The sequence below is a fragment of the Pseudorasbora parva genome, chromosome 8 (genome assembly GCF_024679245.1).
Source record: "Pseudorasbora parva isolate DD20220531a chromosome 8, ASM2467924v1, whole genome shotgun sequence".
Taxonomy (NCBI): domain Eukaryota; kingdom Metazoa; phylum Chordata; class Actinopteri; order Cypriniformes; family Gobionidae; genus Pseudorasbora; species Pseudorasbora parva.
The window spans coordinates 22,884,694-22,912,051 of record NC_090179.1 but is presented as its reverse complement, the minus strand read 5'-3'; the positions used below and the strand labels follow the sequence as shown (position 1 = coordinate 22,912,051).

Below are 27,358 nucleotides of genomic sequence, written 5' to 3'. Positions count from 1 at the left end.
AAAAACTGCTGGGTTACCTAATATGCAGACAGCCTATGACTAAAAAACATTAGAAAGGTCTAAGCCTAAGGAGTTATTCTTAAAGTCTGTCTCTCTTTAATATGAAATATGAACCTCTTGTGCATCCACTGGGAAAAAAAACTCCTGTACATTGAAGAAAAACATGGATTGTCCAACAAATGTATAATTTTTAAAGTTTATTAAGTTTTAAAATGTATTAAGCATTATTTTCTTATTATTGATGACCCAAAAGATTTTAATTCATACTGAAAGCCAGAGGGCGCCCTCGACGCCACATTCGCCTCAGAGAAGTAATTGACCTTAGTTTTCAGGAAATCCATGATGTGAAGCTAACGCTGTAAACAGAAGATAGAGACGCTTTGATTAAACATGACGACAATAAACACGACTGCAGCAAAATATGGTGTATTTGAGTTCTTCAAGCCGTCAAGGGTATTTTCATAATAATAAAGTGTATAATAATGCAGTGCTGATTGAGAATGCTATAAAATAACGCATCGTCTGCCTCACTCAGATGAGAAGCCACATCAGCTCACAAACACTCGACTGAAGATATAAAGTGAGGTAAAACATGTTATTAAATGTTGTCTTTTGTTGAACAGGTTTATGAACGCTTCACTATGTGAAGATGTTTGACTCGTGTTGCTTTGACTCGTGTTGCTTTTTCAAACGCACGTTATAAGCGACTCAAACTCGCAGTCTTTCAGACGGAGCAGCGTTTACTCCTGACCACAGAGCAGCTCTTCGCTAACACACTGGGCATTTATTTATTTCAATAAAAAACGCAGCCTTTGAGCTTTCATAATCGCACACAAGCCAAATCGCGATTGCGGTTCGATTTCGATTAATCGTGCAGCCCTAGTTTGCGCAGATAAGCCATTTTAAATAAAGATCCATGTTTAACCAAATAAATAAATAAATCAAGACATTAAAGTTAAGGGAAATTAGGAAATATTTAAGAGATCGTTAATTTAGTGCATATTTTGTTCTCATGTCACAAGTATCAAGCGGTTTACTGAGTTTTACACCATTCTTTTGTGGTGTGGTTTTTGGTGAAATGTACTAAAATAAATATCATCACCTGTGCACGTTAGCCCACTTCTTCTTCGGATGCGGAGCTGCGCGCAGTTACAAAAATTTTCGCTGCACACCGCCAGGCGAAATGGGGTCTTGCGGACCCAACGCGCACGACCGCCCCCTCCGCGTCGACGTCATTTTTGCAGCGCGCACCTTCGTGCTCATGCGAATGCGTCGAGTATAAACAAGGCTTCAGACGGGGCTGTGCAGAGCTGAGCTTCGAGGCTTAGGTGCGACACCCTTAAAGGTCCCATTCTTTGCGATTCCATCTTTCAAACTTTTGTTAGTGTGTAATGTTGCTTTTAGAGCATAAATAATACCTGTAAAATTATAAAGCTCAAAGTTCAATGCCAAGCGAGATATTTTATTTAACAGAAGTCCCCTTTCAAAGCCTACAGCGAACGGTCAGTTTGGACTACAGCCCTGCACTTCCTGCTTTAATGACGCAACTAAAACCGTTTGTTGACGAACCCTCCACCCACAAGAACACGCAAATTTGGGGGCGTTGTCCTTTTGCTCTCGCAGGTCGAGAATAGGCAGCGTTGTTTTTGTAGAGTGTGTTTGTCGCCATGCCATTGAAACGCTGTTATTTTCATCCCGGAGTCAAATCACCTTTGTTTGGCCTTCCCACGGACGCTGCAGGTAGAGATCGTGGCTACAGTTTATGTTTAACTCGGTTCCGGAAAATTATAATCACAATTTAAAATTATGTGCAGCACATTTTGCTGAGGACTACTTCCTCAATCTCAATCAGTTTAATGCCGGATTCGCAGAAAGATTATTCTTAAAAGACGACGCCGTTCCCTCTTTGTCTGGAGAAGGCGTTGTTTATGGTGCACAACCGGTAAGTGTATTTTATTATTTAAGTCGGTCCGTTTAACAGTTTATGTAACTCATGACACAAAGTGCAACGCTGTTTAGCTTTGTTAACTAACGTTAGATGGTAATTGAAACTAATCCGAAAAACTTAGCATATAAAACTGTAGTAATTCATTCAGACACCATCGATTGTTGGTGTCTGTAATGATCAGTTTAAACTACTGAATAGACAGCTTACCATTCTGAAACATCCAGCAAAAGTCTTTTTTTCTGAGCAGGTTGTAATCGATCCTCTTCGATATTCTCCGGGTCTGATTCCGACTCAAATTGATAACGCAATATAGACATTTTTGCAATAACATTGAGCGCGCGTATCTACCCGCTATGATAAGAGGCGGGACCTTTCCGGGCAACGTGCGTTAAGCTCCTAATAATCCCCCTCTCCTGATTGGCTTCATCACTCGGTCTCCTCTCCACCAATCAGCTGGTGTGTGCTGAGCGTTCTGGCGCAATATGGCTGCCGTCGCATCATCCAGGTGGATGCTGCACATTGGTGGTGGTTGAGGAGATTCCCCCCTTCTATGTAAAGCGCTTTGAGTGCCCTGAAAAGCGCTATATAAATCGAACGCATTATTATTATTATTATTATTATTATTATTATTATTATAAGCTGCTGTCTAATCACCGCGCAGGAAGCGCTGGCCTAATCAGAACTCGTTACGTATTTCTGAAGGAGGGACTTCAAGGAAATCATCAGGCCGTTTTTAGGACAGAGGAAACAGCGGTTTACAGATAAGTAAATTGTGTGAAAAATACTGGGTTTTTTTTACACGCGAAACATGAACTCATGTTATATTGCACACTGTAAACATATTTAAAGCTTCGAAAACACGCGAAGAATGGGACCTTTAAGACATAAAAGAGACGAGAGGAGACATAAAAGAGACTAATATTAGTCAGGGCACTACGGAAGCTTATTGCATTCACTTGAGAGAAAAAAACAACTCTGAAGTTTTTCTGAAGTAATGACTTAATTATCTCAGAATTATGAGATAATTTTTCATGAATATTTTTTGCTCTGTTTTTCTGAATTAATGATTTAATTATCTCAGAAATATGAGAATTTTTTCTTGAAAATTGAGAATTAATGAGATCCCTCAAAATCCTGCCAAGAGCTCTATTTTAGCTGGATTGCATGGAAGTAAACATATCCCGCCTTTCAAATTTAATCCAGATTTATTTTACTTTGGGTTTGAGACATTGTCTTTAAGTAATTTTTTTTTATTGTTTTTAGTGCATCAACTTTGGTTTGATTTGAAAAACAGAACAAAACAAAAAAATCAAGAAAAAATATCTCATAATTCTGAGATAATTAAGTCATTAATTCAGAAAAAGCTTCCGTACATGTTTACTTCCATGCAATCCAGCTAAAATAGAGCTCTTGGTAGGATTTTGAGGGATCTCATTAATTCAGAAAAATAATAGTTTTTAGAGATAATTAGAGATAGAGATAATTAAGAGAATAGAGACAATTAAGTAATTAAAGGGTTAGTTCACAAATGAAAATGATTTCATTAATTACTCACCCTCATGTCGTTGGACACCTGTAACACCTTTGTTCATCTTTAGAACACAAATGAATATATTTTTGTTGAAAGCTGATGGCTGAGAAAGGCTTCAAAAAGGCCTCCATTGGGATTCAGTACATTTCCACTGACCTGCTCACAAGACCCATAAAAGGCACTAAAGACTTTGTTACAAAGTCAATCTCGCTAGTGGCTGTACAATAATTGTACCAAGCAGCGAGAACAGTTTTTGTGCGCAAAAAAAATCAAATAACGACTTTATCTGCCAAAATATTGTCTTTCCGTGTAGGTCTCGGACGTGAACTCATGCGATAGCGGCGCTCCTCCTCTTCCGGGTCATGTATTCGCTATGATTCGAACGGCGGAGCTGCGTCATATTCTCGCGCATGCGTCGAGTTCACGTCAATAATTTGGTGGATTATATCGCTATTTTGATTTTTGTGCGCACAATAACTATTTTCGTTGCATTATAAAATTATTGTACAGCCACTGTAGTGAGATGGACTTTGTAACTAAGTTTTTAGTGTCTTTATGGGTCTTGTGAGCGGGTCAGTGGAAATGTACTGAATGCCAATGGAGGCCTATCTGAAGCCTTCATCAGCCATCAGCTTTCAACAAAAATATCTTCATTTGTGTTCTTAAGATGAATGAAGGTGTTACGGGTGTCCAACGACATGAGGGTGATTAAGTAATGAAATAATTTTCATTTTTGGGTGAACTAACCCTTTAATTCAGAAAAACAGAGTAGATATTTTTTAACAAAAAGTAGGACTTTGAAGCAGGGTTCACGTTAGCTGTACAGCTTGAAGTGTAACGCTTGTTCTCATAGACAGCTATGTCCTATTTATGAATGAAATTAATTTGTCATTTAAACTGATGCAAACAGGGAAAGTGAGTAGAAAAGACTTATCATGTCGCCCCCTCTAGGTCAGAACTTATGTGTCTGTTTAAAAACTTTGTTTTGACACAGAGAGAAACCCTATAATATATATATATATATATATATATATATATATATATATATATATATATATATATATATATATATATATATATATATATATATATATATATATAATTATTATATATATATATTTGGGCCTTACAGGGTTAATAAGGCAGCTAAGTACCACCCACCAATACTAAATCAGGGATGTCATGTAAACTAATTAATATTAATGAGCCAAGCATTCACAGTGTCGTTCACATGCAAACTAACCATTTAAGGCAACCAGCCTTGGACTTTCAGTCTACACTTACAATTGCATATCTTCATAAGCATGCCTTCAAAAAATAAAATGGAGCTTGAAACTCGGGAACAACATTGTAAGTTATTTTTTAATACTTCTTGGCATTTGTTTTTTCATGAACATATACAAATAATATGAACAACCTTTAAATATAATTTAATTAATGCTTTAATTATGAATTTGGTTAGCCTACTGATAAGCAAACAATTATTGAACTGATACTCGCAATTTAAAGGACAGGATGACACAAAGTCTACGTATAGGCTAGCTTAGATACAAATTTACATTGACAGTGTCCCACAAAAGATTAATAGAATATAAGGACACAATTACAGTAAAACTCTTTATCAACACAAATGCTGCTGAATTAGATTAAAAAAAGTAATAACCCACATCTATATAAACACTATTTGGATTGTTATAGTGAACTTGTGGAAATTTGCTATTTTGATATAGGGCTGTCTTTAACGTATGCGATTAATTTAAAGTCGTTAACGCGTTAAAATTATTTAACGCAAATAAATTACAGAAGTAGGCCTACGTGAAGTTCAGACATTGTGTAATTTGCATCACGCAGTCTATTATAGCCTAGAAGTTGGGAGTTATTCATAATCACACTGAGTATCTGCACCTGTGACCCGGCCTGGTAGGAGGACATTTCCATTCTAACTATTTAACCCGATTCTACGTTTGTGATTTTACAATCACAAAGTTCTGCGATTCTCTGTTTGTAAGTTCAAGCCATTAAACTCTGGGAAAGTGTTCAGGGATCCATGTAATCTGATTCATTAACAGTCCCAGGGCTAATATAAAGACGGCCATGCAGGCTGATTAGGTTACATCAGCGGGTATAGAGACTCGGAGCGCGTTTTGAGTTGTTCAGTGTGGACTTTTCTTTTAAAACACGAGCTCTGTCGTATTTCTGCGATAGTTTCTGAAGAGCGCAAATGGTGTCGTACAGTAGCCTAAGCGCGTGGCGAGACTCGTGTGCTATATTTATGCACAGTGCGCGCACTGTCGATAATTCCCACCAGCATTCATGTACATTTCAGTACGGTCGCGTTGTTTCCGCACACACTTATAATGGATAATGTTTGATATGTCATGTGCAAACGTTAGTGATGATGACCAGTGTTACGAGATTTTCGGTTTCAGTGGGTGGCTTCTTGAATAGGCTATTCATGAGTTTCCCGGACATGCGCGTGAAACTGATCATTTTAGTTCACTCGTATCTTAGCAGATATAATGTATTTAAAAAAAAAAAAAGTTAAATCGCACGCATTTATGCTAAACTTCAATTGTTTATTGCGTTTACAACGAATTTTAGTTTGCACGTTTTGTGCAGTCCTAGGCCTACCTGACTGAAAGATTGCAGGCGAACTTCAGTCCACTGATTTCATTTAGTTGTGAAGTTCTTTTCTCTGTACTATGAAATGCTTTAAATCGGACTTTTGCTATTTGTCATAATTTTTCCACAAACCTGTATAAATGTATATGTAGACTAAAAAGTGAATCTATCTTGGTGTGATTGATCTTAAATTCTTGTTCATTTTTATTTATCAAATAACTTAAAACCACACACACGCATAAATGTGTTGCTTTAGGTCTACAGAAGAACAATTTGGATTAAGTGTCATGATAAAAGTCGACTTGTTTTGCTATAGGCTAATAATACTGATCAAATACTTTGTTTTTATTTTCGCCAAGGTGCATTTAACTGATTAAAAAGAATGTTGTGAAATATTTTTACCAACTGTCTTTTTATTTATTTATGTATTTATTTTTATTTTGTGACAGATTCTAAAACAGATTTTCTGCTCAAGAAACATAATTATCACTGTTAAAACTGGTTGTGCTGCTTACTGAAGTGTGGAAACCATTATACAGTCGTCTGTTTTTCGGATTCTTTATGAATAGGAGGTTTAGAAGAGCAGCATTTATTTGAAATCTAAATAATTTGTAGCATTATGCCTTTTTTCACCAATAAAATGCATTCTTGCTGAATAAACGTTAACATTTAAATCTAAGTGATTCCAAACTTTTGTCATGCCAATCCTAAAGGGTTATGTCACCCAAAAATGAAATGTATGTCATTAATGACTCACCCTAATGTTGTTCCACACCCGTAAGACCTCCGTTCATCTTTAGATATTTTATATTTATTCCAAGAGCGTATCTAAGTGTAGGCACACTATACTGTCCATGTCCAGAAAGGGAATAAAAACATCATCAAATTAGTCCATATGTGACATCAGTAAGTTACTTAGAATCTCTGGAAGCATTGAAAATACATTTTGATCCAAAAATCACAAAATCTATGACTTTATTCAGCATTGTCTTCTCTTCCGCGTTTTTCACATTCAGGTGTTTTGGAATATTTGGTTTTACAGTGATAGTGGAACCTTAAACCGTGTGATAATTTATATTGGTTTGTAAAACAAATCTTTTTTTAAAATTGGAAACATAAAAAAATATATGAAATTTCAGCAACATATTTCAGCCCTGTGACATCTACAACCACACAGCTGACAGTTCACAATCATTGAGACTGTTCAATTGTTTGGCTCACGAAAAGGGAACGTTAACACATCATCTTATATGTTACAAAAAAAAAACAATGTCCACAGATACAGTAAAACACTGGTTATTTCAGTCGTTATGGCCAGTTCATAAAATGATAAAAGACACCATCTCAAAAGCATAAAGAAAAATAACGAAATGAAATAGCTAAATGTATTCGACTAGTTGAAGTTTGCTTATCCTAACATTACATGAAGTGAATTACTGCATTCAGTCAGGGACAACTGCACAAAACAAATATGGGGACTTGTGACTTGGACTTGAGTTGCAATTTTTATGACTTGTGACTTGACTTGACAAAAAGTAAAATACTTGAGACTCGTACTCGGACTTGGTATTAAAGACTCGGGACTTGACTTGAGACACAATGACCTGAGTGTTAATCTAGGGTGTCCGCGGGGTCTTAAAAATGATTAAAAGTTGATAAATAAGACCCTTAAGTTATTAAAAAGTCTTAATCTCGACATTATGAGGTATTACATTTTGTTCAAGCTTTGTCAAAAGAGTTTGACTCCAAAAAGTGTTCATGAATATATTTATTTTCATCCTCATATGTATTAAAAAAACAACGGGGTGCGCAGTCTGAGATCGGCTCGTGGTGCACGCATGTGGCCGCATGCCGTCTACGGTTGACGTCATGTATTTTGCAAAATGCGCGGTTAGGTGATGTCGCCCTTCATATATTGCGAAACAGATATGCAATATAAAAGATACAAAATTGGCATACGATAGAGATTTTAATTTTACATTCTACTACAACTGTTTATTAAGTTAAAGGTTTGTTGCTGATTAGACATTTAACATTTTACATTTAATCATTTAGCAGACGCTTTTATCCAAAGCGACTTACAAAAAAGGGTAGAGCAATAGAAGCAACGAAACAAACAAGGCCAACAACCTGTAAGAGCTGTAAGAAATCTCAATTAATTAGCACAGTACACAACTTTTATTTTTTTATTTTTTTATTAGAACTTGAAGTGTGATGGGGTCTTCAAATATTTTGAGAAAATTTCAATACCTTTTTAAGACTAACTTCAGGATTCCTGCATATACCCTGTAATCACATCATGTTTGAATATAAGATATATAAGTTATTTAAAAAGAAATGAACAAAAGTTGACCCAGCTGGAGCATAGGCTGAGAATAGGGCTTGGGCGTCGTGACGTCATTACTTGGCATGGCGGCCATGTTGATGGGCTCCTTTACTGCTACTTGGACTACTGCGCACTGTTTATAGATGTACTCCCTCACAGTCATGTGTCTGAATTTGATTATTTTGGCGTTATTATTTCAACTATGGTAAACTGTTGCTGCATTTTGGAGTGTAACAGCGCAACACTAGCCTGACAAGCCAGACCCACATAATGTTTGGTGTTTGGTCTGAAAACTCACCATTGATAGAGCTCAATCCGAGGGGTGGGATAAACAGTTGTCTTTCAAACTCCCTTTGCACGCAATTGGATAGCGCTACAACCAACCAAGAGCAACGAAGGTAAAGCAGAGCTAGTTGATAGATTAAACTTTGGCTGTATCCGGTCGGCAAAACTCTGAACACATCTTCCCTTTTAAAGAATGACTTCCGTGCAGTTCTTTTCTCAGAGAAAAGCTTAACTCCAAGTCTTCCAGAGTCACGGCCAAAGCTGATTCGAAAGTTCGCCAGCTTCTGTGTTTACATAGACTGTAAAAATTAGTAGCTAACTAGCTCTAACTTGGCCTGACCAGTGTTTGGTTTTACAGCTCAGAAGTGTATTGAGAGTTGCTAGATGACCCTTGCGGCAGATTAGATTTGCTGATCTAGGGTGCATCTAGATTTCTAGGCTAGCGCAACACATAATCGTCATGGGAAAAAGGTCGAAAATGGATTAACTTTCCACCGCTTTCCTGCATGGAGGCGCAACCACGGACAAGAGGCAATAACAGTGCGATGTGTAAAAAGCAAGAAGTGTCACACAATCAGATGTTTTCAGTGTTTATTTGCAAGTAATTTATTTGCAACTAAACCTGAGTACACCGAACGGTGCAGTGCAGTTGGAATGCTTCAAAGTAAAAGGTTACAAATAAAAAATGGACACAGAAAAAAGTGTAATTTCTTATATAACAATAATAAATACACCTTTTTAAAAATAAATTCTTTCAATACCATATAAATAAATAGGTATCTATAAAATAACAACAATGGACACAGAAAATGGAGGAAGTGCAAATTATAAATATAGTAAACAATAACATTGCAATAACAGATATAAATAAAAATGGAGGTAGTGCAATGTATACATATACATTTCGGTTACACTTTATTTCGATAGTCCACTTTAAACATTCCACTAACAATGTCAACTAACTCTCATTAGAGTATTAGTAGACTGGTAGGTCATTTGTTTGGGTTAGTAGAATACGTTGAATTGTAGTTGCAAATTCACTCAGTAGAATGTCTGTTGGGGGACCAACAAAATAAAGTTTTCGTCGTCGTCGGTGCTCCACAGTTTGTTGGAAATTTCATGTGGATCCAAAACGTAAATAGTTTCGATTTTGTCCATATACCGGTCACTGCCTTCCCTACTTAATGATCCCGGTAAATTCCACATCCCTTTCGGGATTTTAACATATTTTTTCTTTCTCCCAACTCTGCTTCTCCTCGTTCGACTTGCTGTATGTTTACATTCGCAAGGCCATCAACACTGCCGCCACGTCCCAGAATGCAGCACAGCACCCAAGCCCTAGCGTTGTCATGACTGGATCAAGACACTATCATCAGTCATGCCCTCTCGTACCTTACGTACACCACGCCCACTTCGATTAGATATCACATCAACATGTCAGCCAGAGGGTTACCGGGCAAGGGTCATCACTTTCAGCTTCAACAATTATTCGCAAGATGGCAAAAGACAAACATTGCACAAACAAACGTTACAGCGAATCATTAATCAATATGTTGATTCATATCCGTTCAAAACTTTGTTTTGAAATCGGCCTATCACTATATAGGTCGTTATTTATTTATTTTTGCGCACAATCTATTCTCATTGCTTCATACGATTATTATAGAGCCACTGTAGTGAGATGGACTGTGGAACGACGTCTTTAGTGCCTTTATGGGTCTTGAGAGAGGAAATGACATTGGTGTCAATAAAAGCCTTTCTGAGCCATCAGATATCAACAAAAATATCTTCACTTGTGTTCCGAAGATGAACAGAGGTCTTATGGGTGTCTTGCCCAAGGGAAAAAATGCTTTGGACTTACTTGAGACTTGAAGGTTAAGACTTGAGACTTACTTGAGACTTACACATGTGTGACTTGGTCTCATTTCTATAAAAAAAAAACATAAACTGTTCTGAAACAATAAATAGTAGAGAAACTATTTACCTTTTCTGAGATAATCCATTAAACATGCTGAGTAACAAATGTGTGTTAACTAAAATTCTAATTTTCACATCTGGGAAACTCATGAATATTCATGTAAGCTCCGCCCACTGAAACCAAAAAGATCAGAAAACGAAAATCTCGTAACACCGGTTCCCAAACGAATCGTTCGTTTGAACCGGTTATTTTTAGTGAACCAGTACACCAAATCAGACACAACTCTTCCAAACAGTGCGCATCTCTAGTAAGCACTAATACACAAGTTTCTAAAGTTATTCACTGTTTGAAGTGTCTGGCTCTCCCTCTGACTCTAAATAAACCAAGATCCTGGAGTTATTCAGTTAACAGTACACTGACTTAACCTGCTGTTAAGAGAGAACTGATGATGATGATGAGCACAAGCATCAGCGCCGATCAGCATGCGTGCAGCTGAGGGAGCAACATTGTTGTGTTTAGTAATCATAGGTTTTTGCAGTCAAAGCGGTTGATTTGGGGGTGGGGGGGTGGGGGGGTGGTTGCCTTCTCCATGTGCTTCTGTTCGGTATCACAGCATGAAAGGTCTACATTTAAATGTCCATTTTACATAAAATGTCTAAAATGAAAACAATCTCTCTGTACACATACTATACACTGTGATGAATTCTGTAAAGGTTCTTTAGTAATGTTGTATTTTTTTTTCATGTATGCTTGTGTGTACAAATTTATTATATAATAGAATTATATGGACTCCTTATATTTGGTTTCCTTTTGGAGTCTCCAATGATTCTTGAAGCTTGCAGAAAATACAGTTTTGTGAGAATCACCCTTCAATCTGATTGTTTACTTTGGTTATGGCAAATTATGACAAAATGAATATGATTAAGATAAATGGTGACTGCTTAATTTCACAATACGCATGCGATTAATCGCACAACACAGGTGTGATTTAATCACGATTAAAAACATTAATATATATATATATATATATATATATATATATATATATATATATATATATATATATATATATAATTTTTTTTTTTTTTTTTTTTTTTGAATGTTGAATGTTACAACTTTTCATGGGGTCACAAGCATATTTCTTACACTTTTACATCTTTTTTAATTTACTTTTTATTATCATTAATGCTATTTAATAAGAAACATTAATCATTAGCATTAATTAGGTTGTATATTTTTAAGTTACACATGTGTAGCTATATATTTAGGTATTGTATAGACAAATAGAAAATGGAAAATGCAGTTTGTTCCTAAGTAATGCGCTGTGACAATATAATGTTTTTACAGTTCACAGGGAAAGATCATTACAGAAGTTATTTATCGGGCTGTGTCTACTGCTAATCATGTGTTGTCTGGTAAGTTCATTTATCACCACTGCATCTTATAAAATGGCAGTATTTTTTCTACAGGCCTCCTTAATTCTTAAAGTCTTAATATCTTAAAAATCAATAATGCTTATGTATCAAAGTTCGTGTATGGGTTGGAAGGAAGAAGACGGGGTCGGCGAGACTGGGACTGCACACTTTTTTTTATCACACTCTTTAACATAAACAACGCACAAGGGCGCTTCTCTTTCATATGCTCAAAACTCGTAGGCAACGTTTCTCAGCTCGTCAGCTTCAACTCATTTAACTGCTCAGTGTCAAGCTTAGCAGCCACAGTCCCAGTCCTGGTGTCTGTCTCTCTCTCTCTCTCTGTATACTATACTCTATACTTGACCTAATGTACAAGTACATTCCCTTGTAAGCAATGGAAAATGTCTGGCAATGTTTCAGTGATCTGTAACTGCATGTGGACCTGGATTGTAGGAAACCAGATAGAAAGGCTGAGTCTGGTAGGAAGGACTTGTAATCTGGCTTTTACTCTGAAACAGTGTTCGAACTATACCATGGCCTTTGGGGGAGCCCACTTGTGTATGGGGGGGGGGGGGGGGGGGGTAACCACCATAGTCATTGATCTATATTTTTGATATTCTTGCACTGCTCTGCTTCACTTCAGTACACAGATATCTGTATGTTAGGATGCCAAAAAGGTTTAAAAGTTACATTTTAGTCTGGTTTGCCTCGGATCGAACGTCAATGTAAAAATTATTGAGATGGCCAATCAAATCAAAGTAGGCGGGTTTGCTTGCGTTCTCTTTTGGTTCGTGCACACAGTCGTCACACACAGACGAGCATGACAATCTATCGCTTAATGCCATTCCGGGGGCTCTTAATATACAGTCATCGATGAACATCTTTGATTTTAATGAAGAAGAAAAAGAAAAATAAACACGAATTGATAAGTCAAAAAGCCACCCTCAAACAGCCTATAAACCAAGCATCCGGCTGTCTTTGAGTTCACATGAACAACGGTTAAAGTTTCTCGTCGGGCTACAAAAGAATACCATAATTCCTCCATTCAAATAGGCTACAACACATAATTGGACAAAACATGCCTTAACTTAACACTGATCGACCACAAAGGCCTGGGGTACGCTTCCTTTACTGTTACTAAATGTATTAAACGAGTGGAATTTGCACCACAGCGCCACCTCACCTTGATGGTCAGGACTAGAATAGCATATAGTTATTTTTATTGACGTGAATTAGATTTAAATCGCCATCATCCATGAATTAATTATATTTTTTGAGCAATTTTACATATAATAATCCACGATGGCACACAAAACTGAAATTGCACCTCAAAATAGCACAGTGTCAATATTTTTTGAGACCCCCCAAAATTTCACAAATCACCTTTTCAGGGGAGCCCATGTCTTATTTAAGGGAGCCGAGCTCCCCCTAGCTCCCCCGTAGTTCGCACCCTGCTCTGAAAGTGGCAAAATGTCCTGACTAAGGGCAGTATTCTTAAGAAACAAGTAAGAAACAGATTTATCAGCAAAGGAAACTCTTACTAGTTTTGCCGGGCACCTGTGAATGTTAGCGAGTAGATGTGACAACTGTTTGTTGCTTTGGGGCAGACCGCACCCAGTCCAGTGATACTCCAGCTCAGACACAGATTGTTCAGGTCTAGCCGGTCTGACCAGACACCAAATGGATGGGTCAACATTCCCACTTGTTTAAATTTTGAAGCCAAAGAACAGGGGCTCTAACTCCCTGGCCAACGGTACCTTGCTTTTCCTTATAGGTCTAGGAACAGGAAGGATCCATCCATCTCCCTAACATCTTTATCTTTATTCAGCATATTCAGAAGGTGGGAAATCTAGATGCTGGTATACATCCACATCACTTTTTGTACCTCCAGCCCTCCTTCCCATTGGAGGTGAAAAAAATATCACTGGTGCGATGTGTCCAAACCACGTTCTCACTAAGTTCTCTGTGTTGTAATTCATTTCGCTCCGCACATTTTGTTGGATACGAACATTAGAGAACAGATGTTGTACTGTAGACAGCGCCACCTGTCGAATAGCCTCTAGCTTCATAGTCAGCGGCATTGGCCATTGGTCAATCCAAAGTCCAACCTGGATGTGAACTCTGACAAGACATGTTTAGTTGCTCTTTAATTTTGTGTCCAATATTAGTGTATGTCTCATGAAGAGAATATACACAATACAGGTTTTGTTGCTATACTGCGAACACTGGACATTTATCAGTTTTTGAACTGTACCACCTGTTACCTTTACTCCTCCTCTTATACATGTTTAAGGCAGGATAATTTTTTCATGTAGTGGTCAATTTTGATATTTTGTTAAATTTTTCTTTCTATCTCTTCTTTTACTCAAATGGAAAAACACTTCCAAAATACATATTTAGATGGTGTTTGTTTTAAGCCTACAACCCCCTGTCTATTTGCATCTGTAGATTTATTCTAAATTAACCAAAAACAAGCAAATCTGCATTTCAGGGGAAAAGACTCCAAATGTATGCAAATTAGCATATTTTAATTCGTTAAAAAAATTGCATATCAATCTGGCGATTGTGATGATGTTATGAAATACAAATTATACAAGTTACTGTATTCAACTGTATCTCCATCATTTATTTTATAAAAAACCTCCCCAGAAAAAGGGCAGGTGCTTCAAGTCCCCTTTAATGTGGATTTGATGTGAGCACAAGCCTGTTGCTCCTCATCCCCAGGCTACTTGAAGGCAGCTCCTCAACTGACGCCCTTCCAGTATGAATCTGGAGGTTATAGGGTGGAGGTGAGATGTGTCATCCTCGCTAGAGCTGAAGGAATAGGCAACCTTTAGCCAAGCTTGCAATTTGATTAGATTCCGGATTCGGTTCAATATCAATTATTTTGAATATTTGTATACCATACAACAGATGGCAAATGTTCCCATGTTGACAAAATCTTAACTAATACTATAAAGTGTAAACTATGGAAGTCAGTTGTAGCCTACTATAATATTGAAGGTACAAATTAACTGATTTGTATACAAACACACTGTAAAAAATTATTGTTGGTTTTTGTTGGTTTAACTTAAAAAAGTAAGTAACCTGGTTGCCTTAAGATTTTGAGTTTATTGAAATTAAAAATATGAGTTGATACAATGAAGGACATTTGTTTAATAAATACAAAATCAAAATATTATTGTATCTAAACCACATAAAAAATGTGATAAATCATGAAAATAGCTCTATTGGCATGTTTCACTGCGTCATCAGAAATAAAACACACACAATGACCCAATATGCTTACAAAATCTTTTAATAATAATTTAATAAAGGTTGTCAAATCTCAAAAAAGGTTCATTGTATTAACTCAAAATTTTTATTTCAATGAACTCTTTTAAGGCAACCAGGTAACTTTTTTTCTAAATAATTTTTTACAGTGCACTTAAATTACACCCAATTATGTTTTGTTTTTTTTTTTTTCTTAATAATAATAGTTATAATACAACCTTCAGATTTTCATAATCATGTTTATATTCCAAATCGTTTTTTTAATATAAAAATTTAAATTTTATTTTTTTTCCCCCAGATTTAATCATACATGCATTAAATATTGAAGAACATAAAACAATTCTAATGAATATGTGATATGGGGCCTATATTTAGCAAAATGCTCCTCTAAAGTAAATTTTTCTAGCCAACTAACTAGTTTATGGAAACTGGATGTGGTTTTTCTGAGGTAAATGTGATTACATGACGCTGTTTTTACTGATGTCTTTCCACAGTTGAAACACTGATTGAGTGATTCCATATGACATGATACAGATGTCGATACGTTTCGATTAGTACGCTATTTTTAACACATTATCAGGTGCTCATTCATGTTTATTTCGTGCTGTAACTGGTATTAAAGGAAGCGTATGTAAGATTGTGGCTAAAACTGGTCCTGCAGGTACCAGTCTCTCCCCCTCCCCCTGACTCGAGGTTGCCAGATAGGCTGCAGGAACGTTTGTAGCTGTGGTTACTAGAGCTGCCAACCCGGATGCCGAAACACTACTGACTTCGTGATTGGTAGATAGGTGGAGGGTGGTTCTTCAAAGCTCATCCTGGACTTGCTGTCATAGCGACAGGTCCGTTAGGTTAAACTTGCTCAGGAGCAGGCTTATTTCATGTAAACAGGATTAGATTGCATCTTGAGGTGATACTTAAACTCTCTCCCAGTCACCGCTACTTTATTACAAGGGTTCATTACTGAACCAGGGGCAATAATAATTTAAAATAATAATAAATATAAAAGTTTATTTGAAAATATTTTAATGTTGTGTAGAATTTGCATATAATGCTATAGACACAGTCATTTGATTGAGAGATTTATTTGTGAATTGTGATGGAATGGTTACTTTATAGTTGTTGTATTGGAGGTTTAAACACATTGTGCAGTTAATCTCCGTCGTGCATTAATTTGAGTGATGGCGGATATTATGGGAGTGGCTTGATGAAGCTCAAGAGATGCAGATAATTTGATCTTGACCGTTAAGAAACTTTAATACTGTCACGTAAATCTGCTTCAAACTGAATTAAAAATGAAATTACAACATTGGAATAAAAATGCAAAATGTGTACAAATATTATAAAATCGTGAATATAAATAATTGGGAATCATGTTCATCAAAACAGTGCATATTTAATTTATCTAACTTTTATGTTGGTTTGGTCGTTTCCTTATAAAGGTCCAGAAATTCGTGTTTTTCTTCTTTCTTTTTTTCTTTGACAAGTTTTTTGCCAGGTGGCTTTTTTAATTATATGATGTCATTATGTTGTATTGACGCCAGCCAATCACTGCAGGGAACATGGGCAGTGATCTCAGATAAATTAATCCAGATATTTTAATCCAATACGCAAATTCGTTTGAAGGACCAAATTAGCCAGAGATCAGTTATCACGATTAAAAGATTGCGGATCTGTCAAATCATCTCAGATGTAATAAGCGAGGTACGAAGAACAGGCCCCAGTTGAGGGCTGCAACAACAACTTTTAAATGACAATATCCTGGCCGTACTACTGTTGTCAGTGATATAAGTATTTGAAATTAACATGATTTCTTAATATCTAGTGACATATCAGGGCCATTTTATGATTAATTGAAATACATTTCTTACATACAGTTCCTTTAAGGCAGAAGAGGCGATCAGTTCATGTGCGCTGCCACTTCTCTTGAGCTCCCGCTACAGCCAAAACTGTACTTGTTTTTGAATTTCATAATAAAATGGACTAAATATTTTGCTCGTAAGAGTAGTAAATTTGTTAACGGTCACAATTTTCAATTGAAAACACAGGTCCCGGTGGTCAATCCCAGCTTTTTCCGTCCACTTCCACACAGTTCAAACATACCAGATGTGTCGGACAGTTCCAAACATGCGTGAATGGTACAATTTATCTCAAGACAACATTTATCTCAGACAGCAAACAAGCATGTTCTTGCAACAATTTAGACAACAATAAGGTTATAAGCTTATTTACCTTTGTTTATATGGAGTGTACACACACAAAATATACACATTATCTATTTATTTACATTTACATATAATCATGTAGCAGACACTTTTATCCAAAGCGACTTACAAAAAAGGGGAGAGTAATAGAAGCAAAGAAACAGACAAGGCCAACAACCTGTAAGAGCTGTAAGAAGTCTCAATTAATTAGCACAGTACACAAATTTTTTTTTTTTTTAATAGACATCTACAACAAAAACTCACGTACGCAAAATGCCGAACATTGGATTTTGATAGCTATGATAACAACCCATTTATATAAATACATAGACAGACACACACATACATAGGTAGACACACACACACACACACACACACACACACACACACACACACACACACACACACACACACACACACACACACACAAAGAAAATAATAATTACTGTTAGCTAAAATACATACAAATAATTTGTGGTGGGTTGGTACTTACTTTGAAATGGTGAAGCAAATCCTGATCTGTCCCATGAATTGCAACCCTAGACTGGACGTGACCTTGTCCCCAATATCAATGAAGATTGAATAATTTAGGCTTTGAAGTTATCTGCGTGTCATCTATGAAATATGCAACAATGGAGAACAAGCTATTGGGTTTTTGAGAACCAGAACCGCACTGACTGAGCAGTTGAACTTTAGCTATAATGTAAGCCCTTTGCCTGGGGGTGAGGTATAACATGAAAAAATGGCCAAATTCACCCAGTAATCCATGCTCTAATTCACTAATATCTCAATTACAATTAAGTAGGCTACAAATTAGCTGTATTCAGTTGTGTTGTTAACACTAAAACAGTCCAGTACATTAGACAAACTACTTTTTATGTTTAAATAAGCTTGGCAGAAAGAAAAACAACATTGATAAATATAAAAAATGACTCGTACAAAAACAAAACTTTTGATTAATAACAATCTTTTGTATTTGCAGGTTGTATGGTCTTATATAGGTAATGAGAAGAAGAAACACCCTCTACCCAACTTTTTGTCTGTGCACTTTGCAGGACTCAATACAAACTCCACTTCTCCTTCAGTGTTCAGTTCAGAAGAGTCAAGCTCATTTTACTCTGAATTGGGAATCAATTTAGATGACTACTCCAGGTTACAGAGAGCTGTTTACTGGGCTGGACCTGACAGAGCAATCACAAATGTGTCCATGACTACTAGTCCAGACAACACTAAATTCATCATTCAGGACTTGAAAGAGAGCTATCAAATTGGTGAGGAGCTTTATGTTACTGTGCATGCAAAGGATTTTGACAACAAATCCAAAGGTTATGGAGGTGACTTTTTTCAAGCCAAGCTGTTCTGGTCTAAAACTAAGGTCAGTTATTGTACACACTGGATTAAAACCCCTTGCCTGTTATATTTATCTCCCTGGGTCAGAGTTATACTGAAAATGTACCTCTGTCACAGGCCAGTGTTTTTGGGGAGGTGGTGGATCTGCTCAATGGCTCCTACTCTGTACGTTTCCTCTTGCCGTGGGTCGGCGAGGCACAGGTGGCTGTGCGTCTAATTCACTCCAGTGAAGCTGTGCAGGTCCTGAAGTATCACAGAGATACTGACTCTGACAGAGTGTTCTTTTATGGATATTATGAGGGACCAGGACCAAATAAGACCAGGATAAGTGAAACAGTGAATTGTAATGTAAAGTGGGACAAGAATGGGCTACAGCATATGGGAACAGAAGACTGCTGCTGTGACTACAAAGATCCCCGAACCGGAGAAACTTGGCGCTGCGAGAGACCCAAATCGCTGCCCTGCAGTGCCCTTGTGTACCACTCTATGGGTGGTTATAAAAACCGCCTGACTGATGAGGAGAAAATGCTTATGTAAGATTAAAGAACTCTTGATTGACTGAGTATTTGATCTATTTGATGCAATGATGGAAGACATTATGACGAACATGATTGTTTTCGCAGGAATCAAACTAACAAAGGTATCAATGGAGATGAAAGAATCATCAAAATTGTCCATTCCAATGGAAATGGAACTATTGGTATGTTGATCAATAGTTTAACTCAGCAGAATAATACAGTACAAGAATGCAGAGATGCCAGGAGCTGCACATAATTAATTTTCTGACATTTAGAAAATGCAAATCAAATATAAACTCCAGTTCAGGCACATTTTTGAAATATTTCTGAAAACATCTGACACAGAACTTACATTGATTTGTCTTGCAGATGTTACAGAGAAATGTCGTCCTGGTTTGCACACTCCAGTTCCGGCTGGCTTTTACCTGAATGATGTGTGGACATCATTTGTCTGCAGCACCCGTCATTTTACAACCCAATCCACAACAGACTGCCTGAAAGACAAACACATCTACATGATGGGAGACTCTACTATGAGGCAGTGGTTTGAGTTCTTTGTGAAAGCAGTACCAAGTGAGATGTTGAGAGTTGCTTATTTGTTCATTATAATTGTATAATTTATTATAATTATATGTACACTGTGTAGACAGTAATTGTGGATCTGTTTTTCAGCCCTGAAGCAGATGAACCTGCATGTCCAATATCAGTCAGGGCCGCTCCTAGCAGTGGATGTGGCGAACAACATTGACTTACACTGGAGGGCTCACGGCGTTCCTTTGCGCACTCGGAAATCAGCAGTTGCTGATCTGCACTATATCAGTAATGAGATCGATGACCTGGCTGGAGGATCTCACACAGTCATTATGTTTAATCTGGGGCCCCATTTCACCACATACCCTCTGGATTTCTTCACCCATAGAGTGTTGAGGATCCGCAAAGCTGTTCTAGCATTGTTACAGCGGGCACCTGATACTACTGTTATAATCAAGACTGTCAACACTGGCTATAAGGTAACAATATAGGCCTTTAATACACTTCAAAATCAGAAGCTTCAAATAGTGCATAAGAACTTTCGCTGTAGCCTGTATCAATGGCACTACCTGTAGCACAGAATTGTTGTGATGTATTGATGGACAGTTAATCACAGATACTTCATCTAAACACATCAACTGCAGTTTACTATCATACAGGTGCTGGTCATATAATTAGAATATCATCAAAAAGTTGATTTATTGCACTAATTCAATTCAAAAAGTGAAACTTGTATATTACATTCATTCATTACACACACACTGATACATTTCAAATGTTTATTACTTTTAAAGGGGTGAAGAATTTAGAAATCAACTTTCCCTTGAGCTTTTGATATATAAAAGGTAATGGTAATTTAACAATATCCTGTAAGTTTCAGAGCTTCCTTGTTAGTCAAAGAAAAGCTTATAGACTCCAGGCCCAGAAAACGGTCTTGTGCTTCATTCTTACGTCATAGTGCAAGGAAACACCGCCTATAAAGCATGTCTAATCCAGTAGCCTCGCCCACCGACTCATGGAGGTGATCGGCTTGTGCTAGATAGCCAACAGCAATAAATATGCAGAGGAAGATAGCAAGATATTGCGCTATTCCTGGTTGTGGAAGAACACAGTCGCTGCAGAAGTTTACTTCGGACCCTAATATTAGGAATGTGTGGTTGAACTTTATTTTTAATGTAGTTCCAGCTCACGTGGAGAAGACATGTTCACTTCATTTCACTGCAGAATCGTTTGTAAACAAATCTACGGTCGATGGTGTATTTGGATCCGACAGGAATGGTGCAACACACTTATGTGAATAAAACATGTTTTTATATGTAATAGTATTAATTGTTATAGATCGATTTGCTTGTGTACGTGTCTAACAGAAACATACCTTTAGCACGCTGGACTCAGACACGTATGGGCCGATGAATCTCATAATATTCCATTCTTGATCTGTGCTGTTGTCTCTCTCTTGACATTTGAAGGGCGGCACACACGCATGCGCTTATATCGACCGATCATGTGGCTATGTGAAATATAAAAATAATAGTCCAATCAATCGCGAGCGGATGAGAAATAAATAATTGTGTTTGCTTGATAAAGACATATACGAGCCCTGTGATCGAGAGAATCATCTGGTTGCCGCTTCTCCCTCAACTTCTCTAGTACAGGGCCGTGCACGGATATTTTGAGGGGCAGTGGCCCAAACCAAAAAAAAGGGGCACTATAAGGGGATTGAGTATCATCTTAATATAGAAAATGAAAAATAAAACAAACCTTTTACAATCATACTGTAAATACAATTGTTAGGCTTTAGTGCTAATTAAATTTCTGTTGTTCTAATTATTCTTCCAAAAAGTTGATTCTGGGCTAATTTGATATCTTTTCTATTTACATTTTTTATTGGAGATTTAAGTAGCAAATGAGAATCACTAAAATTGAATATATTTTGAGACAAAGGTCTTGTTTATGATTTATGTAAATCATACACAACAGATTTTTAATAACAGAATATATAAAAGTATGGTATTTGGGGTAAAAGGCATATTTAACATGATAATAAACAGCTGACTGACTTCCATTTGTTGACATGACATGGTTAAGATTCAGCTGGTAAATATCTTAAGTTGGGTGTCCATCTTAGAGGCAACATCATATTTATAATAAAAAATATGATAATAATCATATAATACACATATATTTAGTTGTTACAAGGATAAAACTTTATGAAATTATTATGGAATCTCATTCATTCAATGTTTTCAGATTATTTACTTAGGCTAAACATTTGTTTCTGTATTTTAAAATATATTTTTATATTAACATTTTAATATTTACTGAACAATAATTAAAGATTTTATTAATCAAAATAAACAGAAAATACTGCAAGCGTTGCTTTTTTGCACAAATATGGACTTTTTTTAAAAATGAGCACATTTTTCTTAGGGTGTGCTTAGCCCCATTGTAGGCTACCCTGATACAACTCATGTATATTTATAATAGCCTGTATTGCCTTTTTTAAAATTGTGTATACGATAAATATGGTCTAAATAAAATATCATAAATATGAAGTATATTAGGCTATAGATACTAGTAGCCTATTAACTCGTAAAATTGATTATAATCGGAAATCTATTTTACAGGAGTGGCATGCTGGAGCTTTGAATCCATGTTTGCACTGTTGAAACAATTCAACGTTGTGGATTGTAGTTTTTAATATACCTGTTAATGGGACGACATTCTGGAACAGCCATCTCCACAGAGAGCAGACAGCCGCAGACTTTGAGCGATGCTGCGCGGAGCGAGCGGGAAAACACGGAAAGGGTTAGTGGAACTAGTGGATTTTTAGCGGAACCGAACGCTTTTATGGAAATCCTCTGAGGGTGAGGGAGGGAAGGGGGCAAGAGGGGCACCTTAGCCGATGAGGGCAAAGGGGCAGTGGCTCTAGCCACCGGGCCACCCCCCTGTGCACGGCCCTGCTCTAGCATTAGCTCCTCTCTCATGTGAACTGACCAAACTGACAGGGGAGATTAAGCTCATTAAATATGCAAATCCTCTCCAATCATAGCTGTGGGTGTTTACTTCCAAGTCTCCAGTGCGGCACGCCCATCAAAACCTGTTTTGGAGAGAACCTTAAAACCAGTGTAGAAAATAGCCTATTACTTATTAGTTATGATGTTTTTGAATGTAAAAAACACACAAACGTTATTAGTTGACCTCAGACAACATTATACTTTTTTTAAAGCCAGTTCATGACACCTTTAATTTGGATGATTATAATAGAACACTAAGGAAAAGCCTAAATTCAGAATTTCAGAAAATTAGAATATTATGAAAAGGTTCAATATTGAAGACACCTTGTGCCAAACTCTAATTAGCTAATTAACTCAAAACACCTGCAAAGGCCTTTAAATGGTCTCTCAGTCTAGTCTACACAATCATTGGGAGACTGCTGACTTGACAGTTGTCCAAAAGACGACCACTCACACCTTGCACAAGGAGGGCAAAACACAAAAGGTCATTGCAAAAGAGGCTGGCTGTTAACAGTGCTCTGTGTCCAAGCACATTAATAGAGAAGGGAAGGAAAGGAAAATATGTGGGAGAAAAAAGTTTACAAGAAATAGAGATAACCACACCCTGGAGATGATTGTGAAGCAAAATCCAATTAAAACATGTGGGGGAGATTCACAAAGAGTGGACTGCAGCTGGAGTCAGTGTTTCAAGAACCACTATGCAGAGACATATGCAAGACACGGGTCGAGCCACTCTTGAACAACATTCCTGGTGTCAAGCCACTCTTGAACAACAGACAGTGTCAGAAGCCTCTCACCTGGGCTAAAGACAAAAAGGACTGCCGAGTGGTCCAAAGTTATGTTCTTTGATGAAAGTAAATTTTGCATTTCCTTTGGAAATCTGGGTCCCAGAGTCTGGAGAAAGAGAGCAGAGGCACACAATCCATGTTGTTTGAGGTCCAGTGTAAAGTTTCTACAGTCAGTGATGGTTTGGGGTGCCATGTCATCTGCTGGTGTTGGTCCACTGTGTTTTCTTAGGTCCAAGGTCAACGCAGTCATATACCAGGAAGTTTTAGAGAACTTTCAGAGAACTCGCTTCCTGCAGCTGACGAACTTTATGGAGATGCAGATTTCATTTTCCAACAGGACTTGGCACCTGCACACAGTGCCAAAGCAACCAGTACCTGGTTTAAGGACCATGGCATCCCTGTTCTTAATTGGCCAGCAAACCTCGCCTGACCATAAAGGGTTAGTTCACCCAAAAATGAAATTTCTTTCATTAATGACTCACCCCAATGTCGTTCCACACCTGTAAGATCTCTGTTCATCCTAGGAACACAGTTTAAGATATTGTAGATTTAGTCCAAGGCATTTCTGTCCTTTGAATGTAAGCCCACTTGCTGTCCACGTCCAGAAGGTAATGAAAACATCATCAAAGTAGTCCATATGTGACATCAGTTGGTTAGTTAGACTCTTGAAGCATCGACAATCCATTTTGGTCCAAAAATAACAAAAAATATGACTTTATTCAGCATTGTCTTCTCTTCCGTGTTTTTGGGATTGAATTTGGGATTTTCCTTAATTATCAGTGATATTTATCAAAATTAAAAGAAAAAACATTTGAAATGTCTATCTATCTATCTATCTATCTATCTATCTATCTATCTATCTATCTATCTATCTATCTATCTATCTATCTATCTATCTATCTATCTATCTATCTATCTATCTATCTATCTATCTATCACGCCACATTGCAGTAATTCAGAATTAGACATGCAGTAACATTAGAATTAGACATTTAGATTGCTTTGAAATATTGATGTCAAATTCTCAAAGTTAGTTACATTTTCTTGACAAAACGTGCAACTGTCCACTGACAATAATGCAGGTGGAAAATCAATACACTCCTAATCGTAACTGGATGTGACAACATACTGTCTGTGATAAAGGTCTATAGACTACAAAGTTTTCAAATACAACAAAGCCACTCTGTGATGCAAATTTATGAATGATATTGTGTTTTTCTGTCTTTATAATAGGATATTTTTGGCAGTGACTGGTATTCTCTACAGCTGGACAGAATTCTGCGCTGGGCTTTTCAGGATGTTGGGGTTTATATTCTAGATGTGTGGCAAATGACTTCATGTCACTACAGTGAAGAGAACATTCATCCTGGCCCTATCGTCATTAAAAATGAGATTGACATTTTACTCTCTTTTATTTGCCCACATTGAATGCGTTTTGGAGAGAGCCTCAAAAACAGTGTAGAAAATAGCCTATCACTTATTAGTTAAGATGTTTTTGAATGTAAAAACCACACAAACGTCATTAGTTGTCCTCAGACAACAGTATAAAAAAATTAAAAAGCCAGTTCATGACACCTTAAACAAACACAAAGGGAACCTTAATGTAAAGTGTTACCATTAAATTGTCCAATTATAAACCACTCCTTGAATTTTTTATTTATTTTTATCCACTTTTTATTATGTCCTCATTTCTGTATCATCCTTGAAACATAATTTATTTAGACTTACATACTCCAAAGAGTCCTTAAAAGATATGGGGGTGGGTGTGTTACTGGTAATAGGTTTATTTTCTTATTTAGGTTTGCCATGTGTTTTAGTTATATTTCTTGCTTTCAGTTTGTTTTTCATGTTTTTTCACTGAGTTGACTGTCTTTTGGACCTGATGTTCATTTTGCTACGAGTTTTGATGTCACAGCCCATGAAACAACAATGGCAGCTCAGATCCTATGGGTGCGGTGTTTGTGGAAGTCATACATTAAAAACCAAATAATTTATTAAAATATGGTATTGCTCTAACATTATTTATCAGCCAATTTTATGCATCATCGGATGCTTTTCTAGCATTAGCTAGTTTCCAGTCCATTGAGTTCAAGAATTAATTAATAAATACAATTCCAAATATATAAATAATGTAAAATAAAAGATATAACAACTTCTCTTGCCTTATGGGCCATTTTTTCTCCACTGTAAGCACCTTTGGCAATAGAAATGATTGTAAATTAGCGTAAGCCCTGTATGGTCTGCCATGCATGTTTTGTTTACGTCTAGCTACTACAATTTCTCGTGCTCAGGCAGTTTACCGTAACTTTGCCTGGAACGCTACAAAGTCATGAGTTGTGGTTTGAAGTCATGACTTACGGGCTCAAAAACCTGCCTGGAACACAGCATAAGCGATGTGTTTTGTCCACATTGAGGACCCATAACGGCCGCAAAGGGGAGCGCTTGCAAGCACCCTTCTGAGACATAAAATGACAAATGGGACACCCTGTGGTCTCGTGGACTTAATGGACACGGGCACACAGCGGCCATTGTATGTCCACAAGAACGAAACCCATTTGGGACAGGGCCGCCCGCAATCACACTTATAAATGCGGCCTTCGAAGTGCGTGGCCTTCACTTTGGGACACAGCTACTGTGATCTTCAAAAGGTTAAACTTTAAAGTTGGTGTGTGCCTGTTTAAAACACACTAATTCATCACAATGTTAATCACAAACAAATAAACCAAAAATAAAGTGGATCAGAAATTAAATAGCTTTCCTTGTAAAAGCCATAATGTATTTAAAGTATTTTGAGTTCAAACAAAAAACATGCAATGGCCATCCAGAAGAGTTTAAATACACCACAATACACTGCATATGTCTTGAAACCATAGCAATGGGTGCTATGCTATCAAGGATCAGGTAATCCATGTTTTTTTGTGTGAATTTTTTTAAAGTAACAGTGGACCGTATGGCCCTGATCCAGATACAAACTTTTTCAGATTACTAAATCCAAATGAACAGCTTGCTCTAAATGGGACTGCTTATCTGTGACCCAAGAAGTCACAAGAAGAATCACATTGGATGTACACACGATGCTGCGCCCGGAAAGATTGCAAGCAGAAGTGCAAAATGTGTAAATACAGTCAGGTCCATAAATATTGGGATATCGACACAATTCAAATTTTTTTTTTTCTACACCACCACAATGGATTTGATATTAAACAAACGTCTCGGTTACGTATGTAACCCTCGTTCCCTGAGGAGGGAACGGAGACGTAACGTCAGTGACTGACGAATGGGGGTTTCGCCTAGAAGCCAATCACCTTCGAGATCTAAGAAAACGCCCAATGGCAGTGCCAATGCCATGGGCATGCGAGATTTGCATGCGTAACTCCGCCTACCCACCTGGGTATATAAGGAAGTAGCTGGCATGAATCGCATTATGTTACCTGCTGAGAAAGCCAAGACTGAACTCTCGGCCGTTCCTGCGGTACAGCGGAAGTGGCAGCGGGACGTTACGTCTCCGTTCCCTCCCCAGGGAACGAGGGTTACATACGTAATCGAGACGTTCCCTTTCGTTCAGTCACTCCGACCTAACGTCAGTGACTGACGAATGGGGGTCCCAATGCAATAACGCCACTCGGCTGTCTTCC

At 37.3% G+C, this 27,358-nt stretch overlaps 1 protein-coding gene across 1 annotated transcript; it reads left to right on the top strand.

Annotated features, from left to right (window-relative positions):
* The first annotated feature begins 4,704 nt into the window (after positions 1-4,704).
* LOC137084287 (NXPE family member 3-like) lies at positions 4,705-25,805 on the top strand. Its single transcript, XM_067450429.1, has 8 exons — positions 4,705-4,829; positions 11,978-12,045; positions 18,502-18,894; positions 18,987-19,402; positions 19,493-19,569; positions 19,757-19,960; positions 20,060-20,397; positions 24,957-25,805. The coding sequence occupies exons 1-8, from the start codon at positions 4,784-4,786 to the stop codon at positions 25,149-25,151; spliced, it is 1,737 nt and encodes a 578-aa protein (XP_067306530.1). The 5' UTR covers positions 4,705-4,783; the 3' UTR covers positions 25,152-25,805.
* The last annotated feature ends 1,553 nt before the right edge of the window (positions 25,806-27,358 follow it).

Coding starts and splice junctions, on each gene's coding strand:
- LOC137084287 (XM_067450429.1), top strand. CDS start 4,784: ATGCCTTCAAAAAATAAAATGGAGCTTGAAACTCGGGAACAACATT. Junction 4,830..11,977: donor TGAAACTCGGGAACAACATT/GTAAGTTATTTT, acceptor ATGTTTTTACAG/TTCACAGGGAAAGATCATTA. Junction 12,046..18,501: donor TGCTAATCATGTGTTGTCTG/GTAAGTTCATTT, acceptor TTGTATTTGCAG/GTTGTATGGTCTTATATAGG.